Source organism: Balearica regulorum, chromosome 6 (assembly GCF_011004875.1).
Source record: "Balearica regulorum gibbericeps isolate bBalReg1 chromosome 6, bBalReg1.pri, whole genome shotgun sequence".
NCBI classification, from domain to species: domain Eukaryota; kingdom Metazoa; phylum Chordata; class Aves; order Gruiformes; family Gruidae; genus Balearica; species Balearica regulorum.
Window position 1 is genome coordinate 29,797,522 of NC_046189.1, and position 19,139 is coordinate 29,816,660.

General features: G+C 48.0%; 1 protein-coding gene across 8 annotated transcripts in view; it reads left to right on the plus strand.

Moving 5' to 3' along the window:
• GLI2 (GLI family zinc finger 2) overlaps positions 1-18,906 on the plus strand; it is a 195,224-nt gene extending 176,318 nt beyond the window's left edge. For all 8 annotated transcript variants that reach the window (XM_075757032.1, XM_075757033.1, XM_075757034.1 and 5 more), the window contains 5 exons: positions 985-1,134; positions 4,265-4,429; positions 8,880-9,161; positions 12,259-12,595; positions 13,657-18,906. In XM_075757032.1, the coding sequence (XP_075613147.1) occupies positions 985-1,134; positions 4,265-4,429; positions 8,880-9,161; positions 12,259-12,595; positions 13,657-16,013 (3,291 nt within the window). In that variant the 3' untranslated portion in view covers positions 16,014-18,906. The remainder of the gene's footprint in view (positions 1-984; positions 1,135-4,264; positions 4,430-8,879; positions 9,162-12,258; positions 12,596-13,656) is intronic.
• Positions 18,907-19,139: the final 233 nt, after the last annotated feature.

The following is a 19,139-nucleotide window of genomic DNA, read 5'->3' on the forward strand; positions in this document are numbered from 1 at the left end:
TTGGCTGGGGGGACGAAGGCGGGGGCTGGAAAATAATCTCAGCGCAAAAAAAAAATAACAAAACCCAAGCCCAAAGTGGTTTATTTTAGGATTTCCTGTCAGTGAATGTCTGCTGAAAACACAGGAGCGAGGACAGGCATTATTTTTGGCAGTGAGACCCCATTCAGAGAGACAAGGCCACCACAGGAACAGTGCTGGTGATGGGCTGGTCTCCGGCTCTGTTTATTTTCGGCAGGGTTTCATCTGCCCTGGGCTGGGAAAAAGCAACCCTCATCTTCCTCCCAGGGTGGATGAAGGCACTGTTCTCGGTCTGGCTTTTCAACACCCCAGCACAAGATTTCATAAACCCGAGTAATTAGCAGTAATTGAGACCGCCGAGCTTTCCTTGGCGCATAGCTCATGGATGCTGTCATTTCCTGCCAGCCGCCAGCGCTGGACAGCAGGTGGATGTCTTAGGGCCGGCGTATGGTCTGGTGCGCAAGCAGGCTTAGAATCATAGAATCATTGAGGTTGGAAAAAGACCTTTAAGATCATTGAGACCAACCAAGGCTTGTCTCCTCCTCTCCTCCATCCTCCAGCAGCACTCCAGGAAAGGGTTCCCAGCTGTGTAAATGCAGCACAGGAGGGTTCAGCAGAGACAAAAATGACTTTGTCATCCTCCCCAATGGTGGCATAAGGCAGCCTGAGAGACACTGAGAGGGTTCCTCACCCCCATGGGTCTCCATTGCTTTTGCAAACATCCCATTGATAGCTGCTTTGGACCCAACGCCCTGTGTGCTGGGTGCTGCGTGCCTTCTCCTGCAGGACACACCAGACCACAGAGCTGGGTCCTGTGTCCCTGCTGTTATCTCTGCACCTGGGACCCAGGTGCAATGCCTGACCACAAGCACTGGGAGGGAACAGCTGGCTTTCGGAGGACTGTGTGTGCTTTGCTTGGCATCAGCTCTTCCAGGAGTGACCTGCTTCTCCCTTCTCTCCTACCAGCATATCAACAATGATCACATCCATGGGGAGAAGAAGGAGTTTGTCTGCCGCTGGCAGGACTGCACGCGGGAGCAGAAGCCCTTCAAGGCTCAGTACATGCTGGTGGTGCACATGCGAAGACACACCGGAGAGAAGCCACACAAGTGCACGGTGAGCTGGCAGGGGCGCACGGTGCATCTCGGCTTGGCAGACAGGGCCTTGGACTTTGGCAGTAACAGAAATGTGTGCGCAGATAGAGGCATGACTTCAAGCAGGACTCTGCAAGGGTACCCGTTGGCTCCCAGCTCAGGGCCAGTCCAGCTCTCTGTGTCTGGGTTATAGGTTATATATTGCAGGTTACACCCTGGGGACAGGGCACATGGCCAAGGAGGAGGGTGGTCAAGGTGTTAGTGAGCAAAACTGCATTTCCTTGGGGAAAGTGAGTTCAGCTCTACCACAGAGATCCAGAGTGACTCAGGAGAAGTAAACATAGGTGGAAAAACAGCCAGTTTAGTTGCTTATATCCAAGAAGGATGCCTTCTTTCCTGCCTTCTCCTCCTGCCGGTTTTTCATACCTCCTCTGCTGTCAGCATTACACTGTTTCTCTCCCCAGAGTCTCGGCGATGAGTCTGTCTTTCTGCTCGGCAGATGTCTGAGCCCTCCTCCCGTATCTTCCTTCTCTTCTGCTCCATTAGTCACTTCCAGCCCTGCTCCCTCCCTGGCTCTGCCCCAGCTCCTGCTTACAAATATTGGGATATGTATGATTTGCTTGCTGTATGACTTCTTTATCAATCTTCCAGGCCTGTGTTCATTTAATTTAGAACATAAGCTCCCTGGGGCATGGGGCCATGTCCTTTGTTTTAATCTTCTAAAGCACTTTGCCCAGTTCTAGCACTTTACCAATCTTCCTTAAAAGTATCAAAGCATATTGATTGTCAGTGTGCTACAAAGTGAGCAGCAAGGGAAAGGCTAGCCCTGCCCTTGCAGGTAGAGAGACTCCAAAGACAAAAAGCATCAGGGACTGCATCTTCTTCAGTGCTGTAATGGAGCAGGAAAAAGCTGCTCGGTCCTGCCTCTTTCAGGCCTCAGTTGTCGCACTGGAGCAATGGCAAGGCTGGGTGATTTTGAGTCTCAAGTCATCCTCTGCCTGCTGGAGGACTGCAGTCCCTCCATGCGCGATATGTCACAGCAACTCTGCCTGAACTGGAGTTTCACCAGTTCCCAATTGCCTGGGATACACGGCAGCTCTGTAGACAGTGCCCTTCTTTGGCAAAGCATTCCTTGTCCAAGTCTGGCAGTGATGTTTTCAAAGCGCAATTTTTTTTCAGACAAGAAGTTTGTGGTGTACATGAAGTTACAGATGAGCCCAATAGCAGCCTGGGATTTGGTCAAGGGTTATTTCAACAGATGACAGCCAGCAGTCCTACTGACATGATCAAATCCACGCATAAGAGTGGGAACAACTGCTTTGAACATGCACAGGCTGCTTTGCTGAGAAGCTCTTACTTCAAAATGGAGCCAGAGTACTTTTGTTCTTAATAACTGCATTTTTTGTGTCAATATCCAACAAAACCAGAATGCGCACATGAGTTGTCTTGTGCTGAGTTTCCTTTGTTTTCTAGCAAGTGGAATGATGTATTTCAGTAACCGTAAGCAACTTGAATTGTAAAGGACTGTTTGCACAGGGCAAGAGAAGAAAGGGGTATACTGTGCTACTTCAAGGCTATGGCATGTTCTATGGGCCAAATGGGCTAATGAAAGTTGTCTGAAGAAGGGGAACTGGATTCATCCCACCCCAGCAAAGCTGCAGAAGGAATCAGCTCTTGAAGGATGCTCCTATTGTCCTTGAAGAGATCTGGGTATCTCAAGGGGGCAGAGCAAGTTTGCCTTACATCCACCACCCCCATTCCAGACCTTAAAGGGAACCCTAAGTAACCCTACTTATTTTCCAGCACCACAAAGTTATACGGGATCAACTTGTGCCTCCGTGCTTCGTGGGTTTCATGGGCTGCATGTTTGCCTCACTCCTTAGCAGTGCAGGTCAGTCCTGTGCCTGTGGAGCACAAGGAGACAGGTACCGTTGCTATTGCATGCAGCTGCCTTTGGCCTCTGCCCAAAAGGGCCAGATCTCTGGACACGTAAGACCACTCAGCTGCCCACGGGGAAATCAGACTCTGAGCTGTGGCATGACCTGTTCTGATATGACATCAGTTTCTTCACTGGTCAAGGCTCAAACATAGCAATGTGAAGTCCTGTCACATCTGGACTGAACTTGTAGACATGTTTAAATGATCTGACTAAAATTCAACACCTTGTGGCTTGCATACTTTACAACAGGAGGGGCTGCTTGTTAAAATTTAAAGTGCATAGGAAGTACAGCATGGGCTTTTCAACACTCCCAGCTGAACAGCAAGTGCAGCATTTAGCTGGAATTTGGAAGGGAGCCTTGCATTTCTTAAAACCTCTTCCAGTGTTTGTAAGTTCCCACTTGTTTCATCAAAGAGCATTTAAGGCAGCCTCCTTGGTTTGAGGTGAAATCCTCCCATGCTGCAGACAGGGCAGGTGCAGGGAGAAGCCTCCAGCCCAGCCAGAGTGGAGGGAGGCAGGATTTACATTACCCAAAGCCTCACCATGTCTACCAAGCTGCTCCTTCTCGTTGTGTGGGCAGCTGGTTTCCTTCCAGGAGGAAGGTTTCTGGCCTGTTTGGTCATCCAAAAATCCATCTGTCTTCAAGATTGAGAGTCTTGTTTTTAAAACTGGTAATGTCAGACGGCCTGACCACAGCATCCTCCGAGAGTAGACCCAAGCTGTAATTTGGGAAACTTCAAAGCTTGCTAGATTTCTGCTTGTGTGTTAGAGAATGGTCTGGCCTTTCCAGCACTGGTGCTAGCGAAGTTGCAAGGCTGGTCAAACTGTCAAGAAGCCATCAGTTCTCTGGGTAGGAAGGAGAGGGCCTCTGTTTCTGAGTGGGTTAGCTGCAGAGGGATGGCAGGAGGGGCTGAGAGTGCCCTGTGTGGAGCGGAGGGGTGTTCAGCCCCCCTGGAAAAAAGAGTCTCTTGTTGAAATGTCAGGTGTGTACCCGACAAGGAGCAGCACCTTAAATATGAGTCACTGCTGAAACTCTCAGCCTGCCTAGGGAAGCGAATTCTCCCAACAAAGTGGATGTTGTTCCCTAAAACACAAGCCCTTTAAAGGGAAGAAAAAAAGGAAGAATGAGAAACAGATGAGAAAGGTTCAGGCAGGGGGAAACGTGAATTTTTCTGGTTAATTAATCACTCCTCTTGTGTTTTTTTTATTTTAGTTTGAGGGTTGCTCCAAAGCCTATTCCCGCCTGGAGAACTTAAAGACACACCTGAGGTCCCACACTGGAGAAAAACCCTACGTCTGTGAACACGAAGGCTGCAATAAAGCCTTTTCCAATGCCTCGGACAGAGCCAAGCACCAGAACAGAACGCATTCCAATGAGGTAAGCCTGGGCTCACCACAGCTCAACGGAGGACTTTTTTTTTTTTTTTTAATTTTGCTGACAATAAACATACACTTTACACGCCGGACTCATGTAAAAAGAAACCTACTGTAATGAGAGGTTTTTCTTATTTTTTAATGGGATTTATTTTGCTGGAGAGCCAGACCACATTAGCTTTATATTTATGAAAGCCATGTTTGAAATCATAAACAGATGTTAAAGTATGCAAACTTTTTAATCGGCTTTGGAAATTAAAGCAAGCATTTTCCAAATTTATAATTTTTAATAGCACAAATAGGATTGTACAGTTGTGCATGTGGTGTTTAATATTACTGTGGAGCAGACTTGCAGTAGTATAACAGCTACTCTGGATCCTGATGCTCTGGAAATAATACTCCCTCCATCGTTTGATGTACAATGATAGAGCACAATGCAATGCTTTGTTAACCTTGGCTAATTAAGATCCACTATTAGTAGTTGGGAAGCGGAGGAAATTGCCTTTATTGTAATGCATGTGATGGTCTGTTGCAATCAACCACGGCCGACGATTGAAATTTATATTACCACTAATTAGCTGACAGGGGAAGAAAAAACAACACTCCAAAGTTCTAATAGTGTTTGCAGCCATGAAGAATTCAGTCTGTAGCCTAATTTGCAACAGTTAAATATAGACTGTTGGAGAATGGAACACAATTGCCATGGATGACAGCTTTTTAAAGTGATGGTGTGTCTACAAAGGGCGTGTTTGGAGTATTTCTGTCTCTGGCATAGTATCAGTCAGCGATAACCAAAACTCTGTAGGTTTCAGAGATTCTGTTGGAGTCAGACTAAGGACTCAAAGACTAGGATGCCCTTCCATGCTGTGTGATGCTGAGATGGAACCGATGAATGACCTGGATCCCAGTGTTGTTTAAATTGGTTTGGGTATGAACCCAAACATCAGGTTTGTCCTTCACCAGTGAGCCGCTTCCCCAGCAGGACAGGTTAAAATTAACCCATATCCATATTAGCACTGGGTAGTTTGGTGTTGGTTTAAGGCTACACCAGCCTTAAACACAGGAGGGAACATGCAACCTCTCGTCTGCTCAGCAGCCTGCTTTCCCAGTAGCTGGTGTTTGACTAAAAGATCATTTGCTCTTTGTTAAAGCTTCTTTCCCTGAAAGGCAGGCAGTCGCAATTTAATCTCACATTTCAGTTACTAGAAATTGCTTGTTTTCCAGCCCTGAATGCTTCTCTGCTTTCCTCCAGTGCTGGATCCAATGTCCCTTTCATTGTTGCTATTTCCACCTCATAACATTACAGTGTTAAGTCACTCTCTATCTTCTTTCTCATAAGCTAAATAAGACAATTGAGCCACTGAAGATTCCCATTACTGCAGCATTTTTTCCTGTCCTTAAATCAATTTTTCATCTCTCTTCCATCCCTAAGGATTCTGATGTGGATGGATCACAACTGCTGGTACAACTTTCAGTGCTGAGTACAGACTCACTCTGCCCAGTTTGTGCACACTGAAGCAGTGTGTGAGCTACTTTCTGCCTGTTGATCACTTGAGCTTGGATCCATAGAGCTTTTCCGGGTTCTTTCCTAGGCAGGCCAGAGTTTCCCTTCTGTTGGGCCAGCTGGTGTCCCATGTTCCCACATGTGGAATTTTGGCTTTGTCTGTATTATTAAATGTCATTTCTTTGATGGGTTCAGTTTCCCAAGTGACCCAGATCAGGAGCTGCACTGGATCTGGGATGACTCTCCACTTCATCTGAGCAGAGCTTGGACACACTTGAAGGTCTGCTCCTTTGGGGTCCCATTGTGCAAGAAGGTGAGGCTGTAGGGCAGGAGCATCCAACTCCTTGTCTATGGTGGACCCTGATCTAATATGCTGACACTTGGCACAGACTGCATCCAACAAGATGAATTAAAGACTCAGATAACAGATAGGGATTTTATCCTCTGCTGTTGCTTCTCCTGGAGGATGCCAAAGCCTTCTCAGGGACAGAAACAGCATAGCCACTAGTGGAGGATTTGTACCAGACCAGCTGAGCCTTTCCATGGGAACTATATGGCACTGTAAGATCTTACATTTTGTGATGATGCTCACTCCTGAACTGTTATTAAACGCTTCTTAATGCAACACAGGCATACTCCAAGACTTGTGGGAGATCTGTAGGTTGCATATAATAGCACTCTGGGCCATATATGTGACACACTCTTTTTGAGGAACATATAACATTATCCTTTGCAACAGATGACATCCCTCATGGCAAAGCTCATTGCATTGGGCAGCAGGCCCAGGTGAGGGTCCTGCAACCAGCTGTGGCCATGACCAGTAGGTTAGCAAACTGCACTGAGACCTTGGCTCACAAAACCATATGGATGCAAAGCAGGAGTTTGTGGCTATGAATATTTCCCATATTGGTAACTCTATTGTGGTTCCTAGACACCTACTAAATATTTTCCTCTGCTTGCAGTGTTTACTTGGGATACACCGCAGTTTCAGAGTTAGTCACCCATGTCTCCTCTAAGGAGGGACTTCCAGGTTCCCTGTGTTTGTCTCCATCATTGTGTGACAGCACGTAGGTGTATGGTCCAAACATGCTGAAGTTCAAGGCTGGGGATATATTACCACATTGGATTCTGTTTGATTGTTGAAATGTCATGTGCACTATCTCATTTTAAACTTTCAGTGATTATTTGAATCCCTTCAGGGGATACTTTCAAAGTTACTCCTGGGAAAAAAGCTTTCATCCTGTGAGCACTCTCCAGTGCATGTACAAGAGTGGCATGAGTTCACAGCCAGCCAAAGGCTTGGAGTGGCATTTTCTCCAATTCAAGCTAAACAAGGGTAAAATGCAGAAATTCAGTTCTGCTGAGTGCCTGGGGACTTCTGCATTTCTCCCACTCTAAGGAGTATCACGCTGAATATGTATGGGAGTAGGAGGGAGGCATCTGAGATATCTAAACTGTTGACTTCACCAGGGCATACGCTGCATTAGATATCAGGATCTGGGTGACCCAGGGGGTGTATGAAGGCATGCCAACAAAACAGCATTTGTGCACAGTTCAGTTGCAGGAGGTATGGCGTGATGAAGAGGATGGTTGTACCTCGTTAGGTGGAGTGTCTGCTCTCCAAGCAACAGTGATGATGTTACTCTGATTACTAGTGTCTGAAAAATCAGAACTATTGGGCCTGAAGGGTCTTTGTAAAAATCTTTGAACTGTTTTATGTAAGGGTTTTTAGCATGTGTGGTGGGGGTTCTGTTCTTTAGAATAGGTTTTAATAGAAGCAATAATATTTCCATAATGCCTCATCCAAAAGGTTGCATGAGATTTATAAACAATTTTACTTTTTGTGCCTTGGTTTACCCAGCTTTAAAATATATTAAATATTTACCCTCAGTGGTGTGTTACGAGGATTTAGTTTGTTCAAGTGATGTGCCAAGATCAGTCAGGAAGCATGCTTTTGAATAAAAACCAGACTTTCAGTGTTTTTCATGTGATGATGCTGCTTTCTGCAAAGAATATATGCTCCTTTGTATTTTTTCACTTAAGCTTCTGGACAAAATTACAAAACAGATTTAAAAAAAAGAATAGGAATGGTCATTTTGGGTAGCCTTCAAACAACATCTATCTGGTTTTTTTCATGGATCTATTCCAATGCGTTGGCAGAAAAATACTTAGAGTAGCTGTGAGGCTGAAAGCGGAACTTGTGATGAATTCAGAGCTTCCAGCGCAGCAGCACCAGCTCAAACAACTGCAGCGCTAATACACTTTGGAATTGGAAACTCAATACAAAAAAAGTTAAAAGAAGAAAAGTATCTGTTTGCTGACTTCTGTTTTCAGAAGTATGGCTTCAGCCTTGTTTTCCTGTGGCAATCAATGATTCATGAATTCAGGACTAGAGTGCTATCATTTGAAAAAAACATTGCATGCCTGTGGTTTGTTTTGCACAATAACAGATTTCAAGGTGACAGGTGCTGGAGTGGTAAGATAGATTGGGTAGGGTGAATCCAGTCTGGCTTGGTTTCACTGGAATTCCATCAGCCAGAAGGTCTCAGACATTTTCTTGGTGTAGACCCCACCTTAGCAGAGAGAATGTGTTATGGCCAGTCCTCTACATCACCTCCCTCCCATCCATAATCAGGAAACATTCCTGTGGCCACCCGAGCAAATACATACATGGAAAAGTAATATTAGGAAAGTATTTCATGAATTCTTAGTTGTCTTTTAATCCAGAAACTGAAAACAAGGAGTTTAGCCAACATGGAATGACTGGCCGGATCTGTGTGGATCAGCAGCAGCCCATATATCACATCTTAGAGATCTCGGTCTTACAGCAGATGCTCCACATTTTGCTGCTGCCAGCCACTATGTTCATTGTATTTTCTTGGCCCATGTACTGTACCTGGAATATTTGGGCTTGTTCTAAATATAACCCAAGATTTGCTTGTATTGACAGAAACCCTACGTCTGTAAAATCCCTGGCTGCACGAAGCGGTACACAGACCCTAGTTCCCTCAGGAAACATGTCAAGACCGTGCACGGGCCTGATGCCCACGTCACGAAGAAGCAGCGCAACGATGTTCACCCGAGGCCACCGCCACTCAAGGAAAATGGGGACAATGAGGCAAGCGCCAAGCAGAGCAGCAAGGTTTCAGAGGAGAGCCCTGAGGCCAACAGCACCACGAGGAGCATGGAGGATTGCTTACAAGTCAAAACGATAAAAACGGAGAATTCTGTGGTAAGAGCACTTGCTCTTGGCAGAAATGACATGGCCCCTAATTTCTCCGATGCAATGGGGGCGTGAAGCATTTGCATGCCATTTACCTCTCCGGGCAGTTGCCCTTCACCTGCCAACACCCTAGCGTTCAAGCCCAGAGATGAAACTGCAGGTCAGGGCACAGTCCAGTACATTTTGCACCTTCCTACCCAGCATCACAAATTCCCGCCCTAGTAGTCATGGGGGCCACGTGATGCCCACTGTTGAGCTTGGCCTCCCTGTGCTGTGAAAAAAACTCAGAGTGTTGTGGTCAAATGAGCTTCACCTATGTCACCAATTTAAACCAAGCAATGACCATAGGGCACAGATTGATGAATGCTTCTTGGAGCAGAAGTCCTGGCTTAAGCAGTCCCTTTTCTCCTCCTCCATGCACCATTCACTGTTTTTCATTCCAGGCTGCTGCTGCACAGAAGTTTTACTGGCACAACTCTGTTGTAGGCTGCCTGATGAAGCCAGTGGGGATAAAAGTAGTTGTTTTATTTTTGTTGGGTATCTTAAAGCAAGTCCAATTCATTGGTCCTGTTCACCATACACGGAAGCACAGAATCTCTGGGGTTGGCAGGGACGTCTTGAGATCATCTAATCCAACCTCCACGCTCAAGCAAGGTCAGATAGAGCAGATTGCTCAGGAGTGCATGAGTTCAATACATGACCCCCAGCTGCCACAGGAAATTGTAGTGGGACAATGGGGCAGGGGAGTGAAACCAGGAATAAACATGGGAGCACAGAGAATGGGTTTGCAGTCAACCTGTGATCATGCTTTACAGCCCCGTGAGTGGCCACCAGCTGAAGCAAAGACATTTATCAGCCTTCTGGCCGTTACAGTAGCTCCACAGTAGGCAGTAGTGTGGCCGATTATGCTAACCAGGTGTGTACGGAGATGGGTCCAAACACGTTCAAGCCTCTCCCACCCAATGCAGGGAGCTCACCTGCTCCTCAGCACACCACTGCTGGTGGAGGAGATGGAGCATTACAACATACGGGTCATTTTTGACTTTTGACGTTTCTCTTCACCTTCATACCCAAATTTCTGGTCTGTTGCATCATCTCAGAGAGGGGCAGGGTATGGGCTGGATGCAGCAGAGAAGACCTTGACCTGCAAAGAAGGGTATTCACATAGTCCCCAGACTTCTTGCTAGAGCTGAAAGGACTTTGAGCTCCAAAATATATATTTTCTTGATTTGAATCCAGAATAAAAAATTGTTATTCCTATGAACAACATGCCCTGGAGCTACAAAGATTTTCTAAAAAAGGTTAAGGGATGTGTTGTTGGACAAATTACTAATGAGCAGCATGTTTTGGTTAGGAAGGAATTGAGTATTTTCACATCCAAAGTGTCTCTAATTGACTAAAGGAACAGTTTTACTGTGATGAGGCTCTGTATTGGGTTACAAAAAGTGAGTGTGAGAACCACTGGACAGAATGACCTCTGTCCAATACTCTTTCTCTGTGTGTTTTGTTTTTTTTTTCTATGAAAACACGGACACAATCAAAGCTCCCCACCCCACTTCTCCCGAAGGTGTGGGGTTGTTTTCCTAGGGCTGTGCGCTCCCAGGGTTGCAGCCAAGCCGTCTCGCTGGCGGCAGGGCCATGGGTTGGATGTTCCTCTCTGCTCTCCCCGTCCAGTGCCGCATACTTCACTTGTGCATATCTAACAAGCGGCATCTGACCTGACGGGCCCATGTCCAACTTCTGTTTCCTCGTTAAGGTCAGGGTGGTGGCAGGGGTGAGATGCTTCACTGGTTCCCATCATTCTGAGGCCCCTTGTTTTGATCTCTGGGTGTCATCCCAAACCCATGGAGATGGGTGGGAAGTCTCTCCTATCTGGGCCCCCAAAAAGGGAACACAGGGAAGACAGGGTACAGGAGAGAGGATGATGCTGGCAATTTGTGTTGTATTCTGCACTCCCCTCTTCCTCCTTTTACTAACGTGGTCCTTTCTGTTAATGCTGTCTTTGTCCTAACAACCTGTTCTTTATTCCCACTTTCCTTTTCTTACTGTACCTTCCTAAGGACAGTCGGTACTAAGGTGAGCAAAGAAATCCTTTGTATTAAAATAGCTGTATAAAGCATGGTCTTCTGCAGACCTCCTGTCTCCAGCCAACCCCTGCGGGGTGGAGACGGAAGCATCGGAAGGATGGGGAGGGACAGGGGATATTTGCTTGAGTGCAGAAAGGGGGAGGACACAGTGCCCGAGGATTCCCTTTAGCGCCTTTCTTCCAGCATCGCAACTTGCCATTAAATCCTGGGATTGCAATCTCTGTCATCCCAATTGAAGGGCTGTGAGGCCATTCAGAGCCAGTCAGCCCTGCCCACGAGGGCTGCTAAGAAGCAAAGTAAACCACTGCATCACCCCGCACTCCCACGTTGGCCTGGGGCAAAGTACGTTGCCTTTTCAGCACTCCCATTTCTTGCTGGAGCATGGGCCTCGAGTGGAGTGGCATCCTGCCTGGTAGCAGCAACAGCTACCTCAGCGCAAGTTCAGACCATTTAGTGTCTGCTGCATATAAACTGCTCAATGTGAAATGCAATTCCTAATGTAAATAAAATAAATATTTATGGTTCTTATCTGCCTTATCTGCAAGTGGGAGTTTGCAAACAGTGAACCAGGTTTTTATCTGGCGGGGAAGTTTGTCAGCTAACCTAATTATATGTTAGAGTATTTTAAAGACAGAAATACGTTGTGTCTGAAATACTTAGGCCTTGATCCTGTGTTAGATAAGCCAGTGCTTGCTGCAATATACCTTGCACAATCAGGTAATGTGCTGCTTTTCTTCGAGAAGCATCTGTCCTTAATCTTTTGGAGGAACAGCATTTGCTTTCTCTTCATCCTCCAGTTGAACCCACCATAGTTTTTCCAGCTGTGGGGTGCTGCCCTGCCCTTATCCCCCAAGGAAGGTGCCCCTGCCCTCTGGTAGAGCTGAGATCCTGCACCAGGGAAGAGAGGGGAGAGCCTGGGATAGGGCCAAACATGTGGAGTCTGCTGGGGATGTTGGGCTCCTGGTTTCTTTCCATCCATGTTTCCACCTGCCCAACTCCTCCTCTTTTCCTTCCCCAAGATGTGTCAGTCCAGCCCTGGTGGCCAGTCGTCATGCAGCAGTGAGCCGTCACCCCTTGGCAGCACCAACAACAATGACAGTGGAGTAGAAATGAACATGCACAGTGGGGGAAGTCTGGGAGATCTGACAGCGTTGGATGACAACGCTCCTGTTGTGGACTCAACGGTCTCATCTGGTAATTCGACAGTCAGCCTGCAGCTAAGGAAACACATGACGACGATGCAACGACTTGAACAGCTCAAGAAAGAGAAACTCAAGACAGTTAAAGATTCCTGCTCATGGGTGAGCCCAGCCCCACAAGCCAGAAACACCAAGCTGCCTCCCATCTCAGGAAACGGTAAGCCCTGGGCCTGGGCCATTTTTTGTAGGAACCCTCCAGAGTTTGACTCTGGTTTCATAACCAAGAGTCTGCCCTGGAGGAGGATCATTTCTTACTGCCTCTGAGTCAGCCCTTGCTGGATAGAGATGCCAGGTAAAATGGAGAGCTTGGGTGTAAACACAGCCATCTGGTGATGTGCAACAGAAACGCAGATGCTCAGCGCTGCAGAGCTATGAGGGGAGGCAGAAGTGTTGGTGTCTTTCTTGATTCTGGGCTTGCCCAGGACCCGGCCATGGCTGTCCTCACTGTCACAGTGGCAGCTGCAAGATTGCTTGGGTTTGTTCTAGCAGTAACAGGTCCCCAAGAGCTAATGTGCCTCCTGGGAGACTGCTGGAGCACAGCAGTAATCCAGACAAGCCCTCTGCCCCTGATCTTGCTCTGATAGGCCTTTTGTCACTTGAAGAGCTCGTGGCTATTGCCTACAGCTTCATATGCTAGTTTTCCGCTGGCTGGGGATTCCTGATAAAAGCATCTTTATGATCCCTTCAGTGCTCCTCTAACTTTGCCAAGAAGTCCCAGGGCATAGGGCCTGGGTTTACTAAACCTCAGGGCTTAGTGTATTGGAGCTTCTTGGTTTACTCTGGGAAGAGCCTTTGAGTGTCAACTTTTGGGCTCTCAGCCTCCTATCCCTGGCTGCTGTGCATCTGTCCCAGTGAGCAGCTGTGATTGTAGCTACATGCTGTCCCCGTGGCACTGTTCACACCAGTCCTACTTTTTTCCTGGTAAGAGAAGCCCATGTGGAGGCACTTCCTCAGCAGCTGAGCATCAGTGGGGTACACATTGCAAAGACTCTCCAATAAGGACTTCTTGTCTTCTCTCCCTGGTGTTCTTGCTCTTTGTACATGGACACAGAGCTGGAGATGAAGCTTTGAATTCACTGACAGCAAATGAAATTCACTATCATTCCTGTAAAATATTTGGGGGTTACTGTGTGTGTCTCTATTCAGGCACCAAAACCACTACCACGTGGAATTTCTCAGCTAACTAAACCTTTTCCTTCCCTACAACTTTTCTCTCAGGCTCTATTCTAGAAAATAGTGGTGGTTCTTCTGCTACGCTGCCTAATCCCAGAATAATGGAGCTGTCTGTCAATGAGGTTACGATGCTGAACCAACTCAACGAGCGCCGTGATAGTACAACAAGCACCATCAGCTCCGCCTACACCGTCAGCCGCAGATCATCAGGGATCTCCCCGTACTTCTCCAGCCGCCGTTCCAGTGAGGCTTCGCAGCTCGGGCACCGTCCCAATAACACAAGCTCTGCCGACTCCTATGACCCAATTTCAACGGATGCCTCCCGTCGGTCGAGCGAGGCAAGCCAGTGCAGCGGGATGCCGGGTCTGCTGAACCTCACACCAGCTCAGCACTACAGGCTGAAAGCCAAGTATGCTGCTGCCACGGGGGGCCCCCCTCCGACTCCCCTGCCGAATATGGAAAGGATGACCCTGAAGAACAGGATATCACTTATGGATGGACCAGACCCCACCTTGCCCTCCATCCGACTCCCACCGGGCCCCAGGCGTTGCAGTGATGGTAACACCTATGGCTACCCATCAGCTGCAACGTTTCCCCATGAGGTGCCGGGCAACTGCACGAGGCGGGCGAGTGACCCGGTGAGGAGACCTGCCGGCGACCCCCAGGCCCTCCCACGAGTTCACCGCTTCAACAGCACCAACAGCATGAACCCCTTCCATCCTCCACACCCCACAGACAGGAGGAATTTCGGCCTTCAGAATTATGGGCGCTCAGACGGAAGCCTCCCCCGGCACACCTACTCACCCCGGCCGCTAAGCATCAGTGAAAACATCGCCATGGAAGCCATGTCTGGGGAGGCAGAGGCACCCGTTGGAGACGATGACATTATGCTGCCAGACGACGTGGTGCAGTACATCAAATCCCAGAGCAACGGGATGGCGGCTGAGAGCACTTCTATGGGGTACAGCAACGACATGCAGGGTTTCCAGGGAAGCGGGAAGCTGCAGCCTCCAGCCTTGCCCGGCCAGCGTAGGATGGCAGTGGCTGAGGCAAGTATGAGCCACTTGGGACCCATGATGGCAGACTGTCCCATGAGCTTTGATGCTTCCTCAGACATGAATAAAAATAACATGCCTGTCCAGTGGAATGAAGTCAGCTCGGGTACGGTTGATATAATGTCCAATCAGTCAAAGCAGCAGTTTTCGCAAGGGAATTTAGCGGTGGTCCAGCAGAAGCAGAACTTTGGTCAGTACCAGAACTACAACCAGCAGCAGATGCAACTGCCAGAGAACAGCATGAACGTAACACAGCAGAGCTTTATGCAAAGAAATGTGGGCATGGATGGGCAGAGGCTAAACTGTATGCAGCTGCGGCAGCAGCCGATGAGCCTAGGCCCCGGTATGAACCCTGATCTGGGCTTGCACACAGGGTATAATCAACCTCATCACATGCTGAGCCCCAGTGCAATCAGTGGCAACCCAAATCAGATCTCTCCTTCTTGTAGCAACATAGCAGCAAAGTCTGGACCGCACCTTCACCCTCAGCAAATGGACATGGCAACCGACCCTTCTTTAATGGTCGGCAGCAACAGTGAGCGCACTATGCTGGGCCAGGTCATGCACGAACCAAGTCAGCAGAACTATTCATCTCAGCCGACCCACCTGAACTTCCCCATGGGTCAGGAGGCCTTTCATCAGCCCATCATGACCTCCAACCAGCCCAGCTTTGAGCCTCAACAGAGCATGATGGGCTCAGCCGCGCAGGCATATCCACCTGGCATGGTCCAGCCTCGTCCTCCACCCGAGCCAAGCCCAGGCAGCAGACCCCGAGGCCTCCGCACCGTCCAGCAGCTGGGCTACATGAGAACTCCTCACCCTACAAACACCATCAGCCCGGGCCAGGAGGCGGCAGAGGCCGCGCATAAAAGAACCAGCGACATGTTGCCGGCACCAGCCCAGCAGTGTGCGGATGGCACGAGGGAAAATAATTTGATGTACTATTACGGTCAAATCCACATGTACGAACAGAACAGCAGCTTTGATAACCACGCGGACTGCCGGGTCAGACAGCAGCAGTGTGCGCTGAACAGCAAGCCGGCCGCTCTGCCTTCCCCGGGTGCGAACCAGGTGTCCAGCACGGTGGACTCGCAAGGTCTTGAGCCGCCGCAGATAGATTTTGATGCAATCATGGATGATGGGGACCATTCAAGCCTGATGTCAGGAACCCTGAGCCCCAGCATTCTGCAGAACCTCTCCCAGAACTCCTCTCGCCTGACGACTCCACGAAACTCTCTGACACTGCCCACCATACCCACGGGAATAAGCAATATGGCAATAGGCGATATGAGCTCCATGCTAACCACACTGGCGGAAGAGAGTAAATTTCTAAACATGATGTCATAACAGTAAAGCACAAGGCCTTAGCACTATCCAAGGGGCTCTGCATGAAGCAGTTTTATGAATGTGCTTTTCAAAAACAATATGTTTCAATAGAGTAGATTTTTTATAAGTATTAAATACATTAAAGGGATTCAAAATGAAAATTTTAAAAAAGTCTCTGTACAGAATTATGTAAACTATATCCAGGCAGTTCAGCACCGTGAGGGTGCACCTCTAGTATTTTTTGGCTTGGTTTCCCAGAGCACTGAACGGTATCACCACCAAGCTAGGAGACTGCATGAGCGTGGTTAGAGATGAAACCCTCCCTCCCCAGCAGCCCTGTAAATAGCACTCCCCATCATTTTCTGTTAGTTACATTCACAAAAAAATTCCATTTTCAACCCACCCCAGAAAGAAACGGGAGGATGCGGTTTTGATCAGAACAAAAGCCATACTATGTATTCTGCTCTGATGAGAGTAGGGTATAGTTACGTCTCCAAACAAGCCCTCTGCCAGCAGTATTGTTTTATACCGTAAATACCTTTGTACCTTGCAAAGAGCGTTGATTCCAAACGGCTTCTCAGCAAAGTGCCTTACCATGCTTTCGTGTTAAGTAGCCAAGGCCTCTCTTCCTTTAAAAATCAAATATAGTGTATTGCCAGAAGCGTATATAAAATGTACATTTATAAAAACATAGTGGTGTTTCTGAGAAAACATTGGAAAGACACATTGATGAGACACATAAAAGGTGAATGCGCACTTTGATCAGATGTGTTTACAACGTGGTTTATATCATGTGCAGAGTGGAGCAGAGGCCTGGGAACAGCAATCACTGGGAAATAATCCCCCGTGGCAGGAAGGCTCCGGCGTGCAGACTGACACACACGCATAACTTTGTGCCCTCTGAGCGCAATGACTTTCTGCAGGGGCCCTGCATGCATCTTTAATGTCAGGTTTCTGAAGCACGCATTACCATATCCCTGTGCGGCTTTGCAACGGCTTTGCTTTCGGTTGGGTTTTCCATGCTGAGGTGCTTACATACAAAAGTGATGGTGATGGAGAGACTTTTATGATCGTTTCAGCCTGGTCTGTACTGTGGCAGCGTTCTGGGAGCTGGTTTGTCTGGCCAGGGTTCGTCTGTGTAATATACTCCACGCGGGGCTCTGCCTGAGCTCCGTGCACACAACAGGCGTGCGGTTGCACTGATGCGAGGCCAAGCATGAGCTAATACACCCTGACCTGCAAGGGGACTTGTTGGCATGTACCCAGTGCTGCGTTAACATGTCCCACAGCTTTGGTCAGCATGAAAAGAGCTGCTGTATCCAAAAAATACACCATGGACAACCCAGGGTGTTAGTTTGGCTAGTGCTTTGTGCTACAGTATATAGCTACTCTTTGTACCCAGCCTGGTTCGTTTCAGCACTGCACCTGCAGTCTACGGCATAGGCAAACATCTGGATAGTCTCAAACCAGGTATTTGAGTCAAAAAAGTAGCTTGGTCAGTGAGAATCTCTTGGAAATATTGTTGGGGAAGAGATGGGAGGAGCAGGGCCTCCCGAAGCCAAATCCTCCACCAAAATATAACTGCTTGTAATAACAATCAGCTGTTTCCAGACCAGTCCCACCTGGCACTGAAGTCAATCGTAGTTGCATTATTTATTTTTACTGTCATTAGACAAAAGCCTAGAAGTGGTGGGGTGCACATACTTGGGCAGGAGGCCTTGCTTGACTTCTGACTGCGTTGGATAAGGACAACTCTCCCCATCCTGCTCTCATAGCATCAGACACTTTGTGCCCAGTATGCTGAAGGGCAGGGGACGAGTGTGACATCCGCCCCAGGTTCTCACAGTGTGACCGGACAAGCTTCTGCAGAGCTTCACTCTCTCTCCTTCCCATCTCTCTCCTCTCCCCCCCATATCGATGTGATGTTCTCACTTGCGTCTGTCTCCTGCACGGTACAGGGGCAGCTCTATAAAGGTGCTTTGTGGTGCCCCTGCTTTCCTTTTGCTCAAGCTGATGTCAGGCTCACTGTTCCCAGTGTGACCAGGGGCTGGCATGAAAATGCCACGTGTTACCTTCAGGCAAACTTTGGGGTACCAGATATTCCAGCAGCTGTGCTTGGCAGCGGTGGGTTGGGACAGCCCTGCTGCCAGGTAGCCCTGGGTATGGCTGGTGCAGGGAGGTGCTGCTCAGCCTCCTGCGATGTCACCCATCCTCACCCCAAATGCAGAGGGTGTGCACAGGATGCTCTTCACTGAGGATCTCCTGTCTTCACTGGACGTCTCCTGCTGATGTCCAGGGTGCATGAGGACAGGAAAGCAAAGCAAGGTGCCTGGCTGTTTATTTGTGTCTCCCGTGAAAGTTGTGTTTAAAGGGATTGTTTTATAGTCCGCTGTATATATTCTCCTGCAGTTACTGACCTTGCCCTTGCCTTTGCATTTATGAAAAGAGGGCAGTACATATTTTAGGACGTTGTATGTTATCCTGGACGCTTGGAGTACAACTGGGCATCCCTTGTGCTGAGATGGATCAGGCTTTCATGTGTCCTTCAACTGCTAATCTGATTTTTTTCAACAGCTGTGTAGGGCGACGATGGCTACTGAGTCCCTCTTCACAGATATCTTCAGTTGCAAAAATCAGATACAAAAGCAAAACCAAATCTCCAATGACTTGAGATTTCTCAGACTTTCCAGTGGTGGTCTTCCTTCATTTACTGAAAAAGTATTATAATAACCATTCCAGCACTGTATATATTATGTATAGAAGACATCATTACTAAAAGTACTGTAGGTGAATTGTTCTGTCAAATTTATATCTTAAGAACATTTTTAGCTGTTTTCTACATCATAAGAACGGAGGTAACATGCTGAACCTGTATATAAACGTTTTGTACATTAAAAAGTAATTTTTTTCATAATTTCTTGTGCCTGTTGTTATTGCTTTTTATTGGTAATGGTGGTTGGCCTCGGTCTGTCATATTGCCACATCAACACAGTCAGCTGGACTCTGGTGGTGCTTAGGAAGAGCTGATGAGGAGCTGGGTGGGCCTGGTGTGTGAGTCACTGCTGGATGTGCAGTGGTCTTGCCTTGAAGAGCTTCCAGTCAACGATGGGATGGAGGTGGCAGAAAGAAAGACAGCGAGGCCAGGGT